We start from the raw sequence: 10,519 nt of genomic DNA, 5'->3' as shown, positions 1-10,519 counted from the left end.
TTACACCCACATTTTATCAAACTTAGCAGAATTCCCAGAGGTGGTATATCTAATTCTTTTCAAATGTAAAGTGGAGGTGAGTCCAAGAACCCAGTTTGATAAAAGATGCTTAACATTTTTCTTCCAAAAACAAAGACTAACTTTTTTTTTTAGCTATGATCATGCCATACTGAACAGGTAACTACATTTCGTTTAAGAGTCTCAAGAAAATCTGACCAGCCAAAATTTCTGTGTGGAGTTAACATGTTCTCCCCGTGTTGGATTCAGTACTGGGTTGCAGCTGGAAGGGCATTCGCTATGTAAAACATATGCTGGAAAAGTTGGCGGTTCATTCTACTGTGGCAACATCTGAAATAAAGACTAAGGCGAAGAAAAATGAATGAATGAATGAATACTCTTGGCCCAGACATTTAGTTAAAAAAATTATTTATTCAATATTCAATTTTTCTATATTATACCTATAAAAATAACTAACAAAAAGCTAATTAACAATAAATTTAAATCGTATATATTTTAATTATATTTACATAATGTTTTGTACATTAAATTATAATGTAAATTTTATTTAAAATAATTTATTTTAAAAATGTTAATAATGCTTTATTTTTCATGAATATTGTCTATCATTGCACAATAAAATTGCCATTTATATTTTATTTAACATTTTAAACAATTATTCATATTTATTAATTTTTTTATTTATTGTTGTTTTCAACATTTTACAACAATAGTCAAATTGGAAGTATAAACTCTTTTTTAAAATACTACTAATAAAAAAGCTTAACATTTTTAAATGTGATATTTTAATTATATTTACATATTTTTAAATATATTTATTTATAATTTTGTTTTATTTACACTTATTTTAAAATGTCAATGCTTTTTCATGAATTTCATCTTTATTATTGCATAATAAAATTGCTGTATTTATATTTTATTTTATATTTTAAATTATTAAAATTATATAAATAAATGTTAATAATGCTTACTTTTTCATGTAATTTGTCTATCATTCCATAATGTCATTTATATTTTATTTTACGTTTTAAATCATTATGTATTAATTTATTATTGTAATATTGTTATTTCAACATATTACATCAATAGTCAAACTGGAATTGATATAAACTCTTGATATAAATGTTACTAATAAAAAAAACTAAATATAAAATTGTATATATTTCAATTATTATTATTATTATTATTAAATAATTATATATTTAGTAAAATAGTCAAATCCAAATTTTCAATGTTACAAAAAGAAAACTAATGAAAAAAGCTAAATAATAATTCGTTTATAATTAATTTTATTTAAAATAATTTTTTAAACACGTTAATGCATTATTTTTCATGGATTTTTTCTTTATCATTTCATAATCAAATTATGTAAAAATAGTTAATAATTAATATATTTTTGCTTATTTTTATTTTATTTATTCGTCATTTTAACATACCATCATCAATAGTCAAATAGGAAGTCGTAACATGCCCAAAAAAGTTTTTACTTTAAGAATGCATTTAATATGCACAAGGCTTCAATGAAAGATAACACACAAACATGACTATATTTCTCCAGCGTGACTCATCGTCAGCTCTGTTCAGGTGAGCATCTCCAGTCTGCAGGAAGTGCCAAGGCTGCGAACTGATCTGAAGAACCGATCAGCTGAACATCTCAAGCCCAACAATACACGTACATGTTTTTTCAAGTCATGTGTATTCGGGTGGAGATCCCATTAAACTCGCACACGAACCTTTTACAGATGCAAATGGACCTCGAGTGTCCAGAATTCACACCTGCCGCTGCCTTTGATCACCTTGACGGAAGGACGGATGACCAGAGAGACATATATAATCTCAGCCGAAGAAAAGCCACTCATTTCAGGCTCAACTCCAGCAGAAGGACAGCAGCACAATGGCAGTCGTGCACGGAAACCTCGGGAATGGACATTTAAAACAATTCCAGCTTTTTCCAAACGCGGATATGGAGAGGAGGACGGGCATGCACACATCAGGTGAGTGTTTACGCGGGAAAGTTCACCTAGAAAATGAAGATCCTGTCGATTACGCACCCTTCGTTTGTTTTAATCCTGTTTGTTTCTTCTTTGAAACACAAATGAGGATATTTTGAAGGCTGGAAACCTGTAAGCTCAGGGAAAAGTCAAAAAACGAATTTGGTTTTCCTAGGCTACACTACAAATATTCGTAATTTAGGGATTTTTCGTAAACTGAAAAAAGTGATTCAAAGATGATTCCCTATGATTCATTCAAAATGTTTAAGTTAAATGGTTGTAAACTATTTATTTGGCCTGAATTTAAACAAATTGAGTTGAACATTGCTAAATTTAATTTGTTTGTTTAAACTCAACATACAAATAGTTTGCAACAATTTCGCAGCCATCATTTTTTCAGTGTATTTTGTGATGCTTTTTTAAAAAATCGATTTAAATTGCTTTTGCATTGTGTCACTCTTAAAAACACCTTTGCTGTCGAAAGCTATTTATTTAAAATGAACTGTCCCCCAAAAATTTAGAATTTTGTTGTTCCAACTTAATTGTTTTATATTCAATCCACTTCGATTTGTAAAAACTAATAAGTTAACTTCATTCCTTCATCTCCCAACACAAATGAACTGTGTGGAATCCAGCGTTTTATTTACAGTCTTTGGGACCTTGATATTTCTGCCAACAACTGTTAACCTTAAAATTTAATTAAAGTGACTTTTCTGAACATTTTTAATAGTTTAAAGGTATATATTGTCTGGGTTGGTGTTGTAGACTAAAATATGTTGGGTTTTTCATTATCAATTTGTGTTGACTTAGTTAACTTAGCTTTTCAAATGTAAGTGGATTGAACAAAAAACAATAAAGTTTTCCCTACAAAAAAATGAAGAATTGATGCAAACGTAATTTATTTTGAGTGTATTTTACGCTACAAAAATCAACTGGTGAGTGCTTGCATGGGCCAGTATAGGATACTGACGGTATGATATCCTTGGATAAATTCATGGTATCACGGTATTGTGAATACCGCTGTTAAATCTATCCTTTTTGAATATCTGGGCAAAAAACGAAAACTTTTTTCCCCTTTAAAAAAATACATGATATTTTGGAGCTGTAAACACGTCAGGCTAAATAATTCAAAGAAATCATTGACTTCTGCTGTCTCCATTTGTTTCAAAAACACTGATTTCTTTACTATTTAAAACGGCATCTTTTTTTTTGCTGGAGATACTGCTGTCCTATAAAAAGCAACAACAACAAAAAAAGTATTAAAAAAAATCTAACTCATACATTAGGAACGGCATTACTGAAAATTTTGCCGGTTTTAAAACCTTGACTTTTCCAAACCGTGGTATACCTTTAAAGCGGTAATCTTAAATTACGGTTATTGTAAGTTCTGTCCTTTACTCACCCTTTATTGTTTAATTTTTATTTATTTGTTTTTTCCATTTTTGTATGCTTTTTAATTAATTTACTAATTATTTTAATATTTAGCTAAGATCAAGCTCCTATAATGCAATTCAAAACCATAAATAAACGGTAAATACTTGTGAATCACAAAATACAGAAACTGTTAATCAACATATTTGTTTTTAGGATACTAGATAAGTCAATGGTTACAGATTTTCAACATCCTTCAAAATGTCTGCCTTTTGTGCTCAAAAGAAGAAACCCACAGGATTGAAATGACTTGAGGCTGAGTAGGCCTAAATACTAAGTACTAGGGCTAATAAACGATATTATATCGAATCGCGATAATAGATGTCAATAACAATAAGCTCTGGACTTTTTTTTTACTCTATAATGATCTAAGAGCCAATCACACAGCAGAACTGTGCAACAATGGGGATCTAAAAGTGTGTTGATATTAATGATGTACTGAATTTTCTGCCACTGAAAATTTATCAGCCAAAAATATGTTATGCTATTTAATGGACCCTCTAATTTTTATGGCTTCAGTCATTGTTTGGGTACTTTTATTTCAAAACGTTTATCGAAATGTGTATCGTTGTGGTTCAATGTGGAAAATAATTTACAATTTTGCATTTTTGCCTAGTAAGTGCATTTTCATTTTGGGATGAACTATACCTTTACCTGTATTTGAGAAAACCTACAGTATGGATTTAGTTGTCTAATTTAAAGCTTTACTCATTGTTTCTCTTCAGATTATGTGCTTCAGGACAGGATGAAGTTCCTGGATGGTGCCTCCAGGGCAGACAACGTCAGTTTGTTTACACACCGCAGAAAACGCACAAACTTCACGCAGCAGCAGATCGACGTGCTGGAGAAAGTTTACCTGGACACCAAATACCCTGATATTTATTTACGAGAGAAGCTTGAGGCACTCACCGGCTTGCCAGAATCGAGAATTCAGGTGAGATTTTCACTTACAATGTTTACAGAAAGCTTTTAGTTGATGTAACCTGTTGATAAAACCTTTTTATGTGCTCAAAAAATGTAAAATATCGAGAAAACCACCTTTTTTTTTTCAAGTCATGTTTTGTTGAAAAAGAGGTTCTTAACCCTTTAACTGCCCGCTCTACCACAGGGTGTCCGCGGGGTCTTAAAGTATTAAAAGTTGCTAAATCAATTTAGAGTTAAGTCCTAAATGCTGTTAGAAGGAATTAAATTTTGCATCATTTTTGATTATACAGTTGTATAATTATAGTTGTATGCTAATGTTTGAAGTTTAAGGATGCTGTGTAGTTTATGAAATCGATAAAATCCTGCTATATTTGATGTCACACTACTTTGTTTACTGCAGTAAGCAAGGCAGCACCATTATTTCTGCAGTTCTATAGGCGAAACATTCTGGATTAACACTTTATAAAATATAAGAATAATGTTTTAGTTTAGGATTAGTTCCTTACAATCAGTTTTTAGTGAATATAATTAATGTTGCCAGTTCAGACCTAAAGTGGCAATGAGGTCTTAAAATGTTTTGAAAGAGTCTTAAAAGGTATTGAATTTTACCCTCTGATTCCTGTATATACCCTGTACCAAATGGTCGACCATATTTTGACTGTTTTAAATAATGGCTTACACACAACATTGTTGGTTTACAAAACAATCAAGGAAACATAATCCTGTCGCTCTACTACACTACATTTTGGTTTTATTGTAAAAAAACAAAAAGCAGAAAACATGTTAATTGAGAATCTGAAATATTTAATGGCAAACTTCAAAACATAAAGATGATTTAGTATTCATAAATGCTTTATTTTGATTGATTTTTAATAAATTGGTCTTAATACTATGAAAATCTGAAAAACATGAAGTGTATGTATTATTTCCAGTACTTTTACCATAAACAGACAGTTGAAGTCTGAATTTTTAGCCCCCCTGAATTATTATTTTTCCCTAATTTCTGTTTAACGTAGAGAAGATTTTGTTTTCAATGCATTTCTAAACATACTATTTTTTCAAACGAAAATATAGCTTAAAGGGGCTAACAATTTTGACCATAAAATGTTGTTTAAAAAATGTAAAATTTGTTTTATTTCAGCTAGAATAAAAGCAGTAAGACTTCCTCCAGTAGAAAAAATATTCAGACATACTGTGAAAATTTCCTTGCTTTGTTAAACATCATTTGGGAATCAAAGGGGGGCTAATAATTCTGACTTCAACTGAACCTACTAATGTGATGGAAAAAAAAGATTGAGTGTGTTAACTAGCAACATCAGGAGTAAAGAAATTCAATCCAAAAAATGTTGTCTTGGTGGAGCAGTTAAAGGGTTAACAATGCATCATAAAGCTAATCAAACGTTGAGTTTTGAAGTATTTACAGTAGTAATTCACAAAATGTCTTTATGAACAAGTATTTTACCCAATATTCAGAAGAAAAATCAATCACTTTGACTTTTATGATATATTGCATGTGTTGGGCAATTGACAAAATATAAGACGTTTTCATTTTTATTTAATTAAAATGAAACGAGCCACAGATCTAACAGCTGTCAGACTTCTGAAAGAGAGTTTTTTTCTGCATAGAAACATAATTTAAGGATTACTCTGAGAACATTTTATTGGCCAGGATTTTTCTTTAATCTAGTATACTCAGACTTAAATAATATGTATGGAGGACCAGCAGAGCCGGTAAGAAATAAAAAGAGAAATCAAACTAATAACTAAATCATTAAAATGTGCATAAATAAATCAGAATTTTAATGGACAAATAGACCTATTTAAATGTGTTTTTAAATGACATTTAATAAAGCAATAAATCAATGCATTTAAAAATAGATGTATAAATAAATAGACACTTCTATATATGAGCAATTGCTTGCAAACATCAAACTTGCCATGAAAAAAATGAGGTTTTCACCAAAATATGGAATCCGTTTCTACAATCTTTTTTTTGTGTGTGTGTGTGTGTAGGCTTGTATTTTACAATACTTTAGAAATAATCAAAAATGTTTCACATCGGTCACATCCATAATGGAGAGATGTCACATCCATAACCACACTTTTTCCTCATAAATGCAAAAATGTCAAGTAAAATAAAATCAATCAGTTTTGTTCTATAGAGAGACATCATTTATTCTTTTGATTAACATTATTATTATTATTTTGGTTGTGCAGTTTGCAATTTCTACAAAGGTTGTTGTATACTGCAAACTCGCAGATGTTTTTGGTCACATCCATAACGCATGTTTATTTTCTTCATTTAAAGTACAAAACATGTTTACAGATTTTAGTGGTTATTTTTTAGTGGTCAGTTGTTCTGGAAAATATAAACAGATGTTTCAATATAAAGTTCACATAGACTTTCTCTGTGAATTTATGTTTTGTGTTTGACTGCAAATGTCACATCCATAACGCTGGAATTGCTCCAATGTTTATTTAATTCATGTTCTAAAACGCTGAATAATCAAACAATAAAAACATTTTTATAGATCATTTCAAATGCAATTAAATAGCTTTTTAAAAAGGCATTTGCCACGTGCTTTTCTCGAGTTGAAAATAAATTGAGTTAAAAATGCCATTGGACAGTCCACGCATGGGAGCTAACCAATCAACTTTCATCTCAAGTTGAGCTAAACGCGCACTGTTAAATTGATCATTTGATTCTACATTTTATTTCTAACCAGCACTCCTGGTCCTCCATAACTATGGACTATGTTCTCACACAAAGAAGCTGCTTTTTACTGACACAGGTTTGATATATTTCTCAAAATAACATTTTCAGGATCATCAGTTTCCACCAAAATAAGAAAATGTTTTCAACATTGATGATGACCCTTATTAATAACTCTGATATTTTAATAATCAAATCATATTAAATAATCTCATGAAATTTTACACCAATGAATCATTTGAAAATTCCCTTTTATTTTAGATGTGCATCATTCAAAAATATTCCACAAAACTGTATTTTAAATCCAAATAAAAGTCTTTGTAAACAGGACTTTTTCCAGAAACATTGTTTTGCTTGCGATTATTATTAATAATAATGAAATGTAAAAATCTTGACATTTGTTTCTTATGTTGCACAGGTATATTTTTGACAATAGCCAGAAATATTGACTTATCAAAATATCGACTCAGAATGTTGGATAGAGCTCATATCCCATCAAGATATTTAGTATATGTTCACATAACTGTTAACACATTTAACGGTGATCAAAATGTTAAATCCTTTAGTGTTTAATATTTATAAAAGGTATGTATAATTATATGTATGAATTGTATCATATTTGTGTCAAATTACAAAAAACGAATTACTGCTTTAGCGAGATGTTTCTAATGTAGCATCTGTAGGACAGGACAGTAAATTTGACGTTTTTCTCTCTTCTGGCTGCTGTTATCAGTCTCACAATATTTTCCCCTTTTACTGAATGTCTTGATATAAATATCATAATTTAGTTTAACTTTAATTTATAATATAATCAACTTTAAAGGTGATTTTCTTCAATATTTCGATTTTATATTTATTTTTATTTTTTTAACCTCAATCCAAATATTGTTCAATTGTTCAAACTTAACGAAACATATGTCAGTGGACTTCTTATTTATTCAGCTTTCATGTGATGTAGAAATAAAGGTTTGTAGGTTTTATGGTCCACTCTGATGGTAAAAACAAATACTAAACCATTCAAATAAGCAGCTCTGATCATTTCTGCAGCTATCTTTGTCTAAATGTTTGTGCTAAGAATGTTATAGATTTCATTCAAATGGCCTCACATTCCTAAATTAATGTCTCCATCTTCTCTTCAGGTCTGGTTCCAGAACCGAAGGGCGAAGTCTCGGCGCCAGGTGGGAATTTCAATCCCAAACAAGACGAGCGGAAACATCCTGACCCCCAACAATCTCCTTATGCACCAGTTTACCACACATCAGAACCACAGCGGCCTGGAGAACTTACAAAGAACCTCAACATTTACAGCAGACAGCTTCCATCAGCAGCTCATCAACTCTTCAGAGGAGAAAATCAGCACCATTAAAGGTGACATATACGACCCAACCACCATCCCATGCATGTTCAGCAGAACCCAGGAGAATCCCATCAAAACTGATCACCTGAGTGTGGTGGTGCCGCGCAGTTACACACAGCAGTACCCAAAGGAACACGAACAGTTCACACATTCAGCAAACCACGCTAAATCAACAATGAAGCAGTTTTTGGTGGAGTATGACAACTTCCCTCCTAACAAGACCATCGGGCCGGAGATGAAGGTGGTCATTCCTCCTCTGCCATCTCAGAGTAACTTCATGATGTCTTCATCATCCCCTAAACACATCGCCTGTTCTGTACAAAACATGTCGGTGCAGACACAACCAGAGCTTTTTGCTACTTTTTCTCCAATCAGAGCAAGCGAAGCCGTCGAGTTCTCCGATTCTGACTCTGATTGGGAAAGAGACGCCATGTCTGGTTTTAATGGCTTCATTTAGTCTTTGAGGGAGAAAAAGAACTTAGACAGATTGAAAAAAGAAAAGACAATTCTGTTATTAAGAAATCACCTTCATGTTACTCCATATCCGAGACATTTGTTCATCTTCAGGACACACATGAAGATATTTTAGATGAAATCGGAGAGCTCTCTTATCCTTCATTGACAGCAACGGTCATTTAAAATACAGAAAAGGAACCAAAAAGTTGACAAAACTTTCAGTGCATCAACTGTAATCATACAGAGTAGAGCTGAACAATATATTGTTCCAGCATCGAAATCTCAATTTGCGCATCTGCATTAGTCATAGGGTTACATTTGGAAACACTCATAGTTTGTCACAACTATTAACCATCAACTGACCAAACCATTAATTATCTGTGTTTTAGGGCCTGTGACTGTGTGAGCATTTGGTTAAAGTCAGTTTAAAGCAGGCATGTCCAAACTTGGTCCTAGAGGGTCGGTGTCCTGCAAAGTTTAGTTCCAACCCCAATCAGACACACGTGGGCTAGCTGATCAAGCTCTTACTAGGCTTTCTAGAAACATCCTTGCAGGTGTGTTGAGGCAAATTGAAGCTAAAATCTGCAGGACACCGGCCCTCCTGGACAGAGTGTAGACACCCATGGTTTAAAGTATTTGGGTATTAAAAAAAAATTTCTAACTTTAAGAATGATTAATTGTACATATGCAAAGACAAATACAGCGTTATTTTACATTTAATTATTACATTTGTGTATCTGAATATTGCTGGACTTCCAGAAAATCAAGCACTGCATTTTATTTGTACAGTATTGTTGCTTTGCTGCATTTATCAGTGTTTATACAGATGCTTTCCATTATAAAATCTTTCCAATGTATTTAAAATAATGATGTCTTTCCAAATAGACCTGTTTATTTCATATGTTGAAATTACAACATAAACAACATCTCAATATATATCGTAGAAAAACAATCATAATGTCAGTTTTTCCCCAGTATCATGCAGCCTTAACATGACGCTCCAAGAACACTTTTGAGTGGGGAAAAATATCAACTTTGTTTGCTAATGTCTCATCCATCACAGGTCAGTATGTGTTTACTAGGCAAGCATTGTAATGACCGTAGTAAATGGGCAACTCTGACCTGATGTGGAAAACATAGGAAAACAGTGTTGTTACAAAAAAAAAAAAAAAAGTGTATTTTTTTTTTTTTTTTTTTTGCTGCTCTAATGTTCACTGCATTTCATATGATTACAGTTGAACCACTGAAGTCACATGAACAATGTTTTTGGTTCCATTTCTGGACTTTGAACATCTTTGGACCATTGCTGTCTATTTAAAGAGGATGAGAGAGCTCCAGGATTTCATCTAAAATATTTGTCATTTGTGTTCTGAAGATGATCTAAACTCTCAGGAGGGTTATAACAAGATGAGGTTGCGAAATAAATAATAAAATGTTCATTTTTGGGTAAACTAAACACAAAGGCTTTTAAGAACATCTAACAACTGAAAAATAATCAGATATTTATTGTAAATTTCAGATGTTATTGTATATTGTTGCGTGTGATTATGGCACAGTTTTGAATATGGAGACATTGTACATTCATAATAAAAAAAGAAATCTATAAAACATTAATACAGACTCTGAGCC

General features: G+C 31.7%; 1 protein-coding gene across 2 annotated transcripts; it reads left to right on the top strand.

The window, feature by feature from the left end:
* The first annotated feature begins 1,875 nt into the window (after positions 1-1,875).
* On the top strand, positions 1,876-10,489 carry mixl1 (Mix paired-like homeobox). 2 transcript variants are annotated; one of them, XR_012395351.1, is made up of 4 exons: positions 1,876-2,012; positions 4,166-4,374; positions 8,217-9,339; positions 9,479-10,489. XR_012395351.1 is itself a non-coding variant. In NM_130940.3 (3 exons), exons 1-3 carry the CDS (start codon positions 1,913-1,915, stop codon positions 8,889-8,891), a joined length of 984 nt encoding a protein of 327 aa, NP_571015.3. In that variant the 5' UTR covers positions 1,877-1,912; the 3' UTR covers positions 8,892-10,485. The 2 variants fall into 2 exon arrangements, 1 of the variants encoding a protein (NP_571015.3); NM_130940.3 differs by having other exon boundaries at positions 1,877-2,012; positions 8,217-10,485.
* Positions 10,490-10,519: the final 30 nt, after the last annotated feature.

The sequence above is a fragment of the Danio rerio genome, chromosome 20 (assembly GCF_049306965.1).
Source record: "Danio rerio strain Tuebingen ecotype United States chromosome 20, GRCz12tu, whole genome shotgun sequence".
NCBI lineage: Eukaryota > Metazoa > Chordata > Actinopteri > Cypriniformes > Danionidae > Danio > Danio rerio.
This window is presented reverse-complemented; position numbering and strand designations above follow the sequence as displayed.

What these genes read in the sequence shown, in the direction of transcription:
- mixl1 (NM_130940.3), top strand. Translation starts at nt 1,913, where the DNA reads ATGGCAGTCGTGCACGGAAACCTCGGGAATGGACATTTAAAACAATTC. An exon ending in GACGGGCATGCACACATCAG is followed by an intron (nt 2,013 to 4,165) that starts GTGAGTGTTTAC and finishes GTTTCTCTTCAG; the next exon opens with ATTATGTGCTTCAGGACAGG. An exon ending in TGCCAGAATCGAGAATTCAG is followed by an intron (nt 4,375 to 8,216) that starts GTGAGATTTTCA and finishes TCTTCTCTTCAG; the next exon opens with GTCTGGTTCCAGAACCGAAG.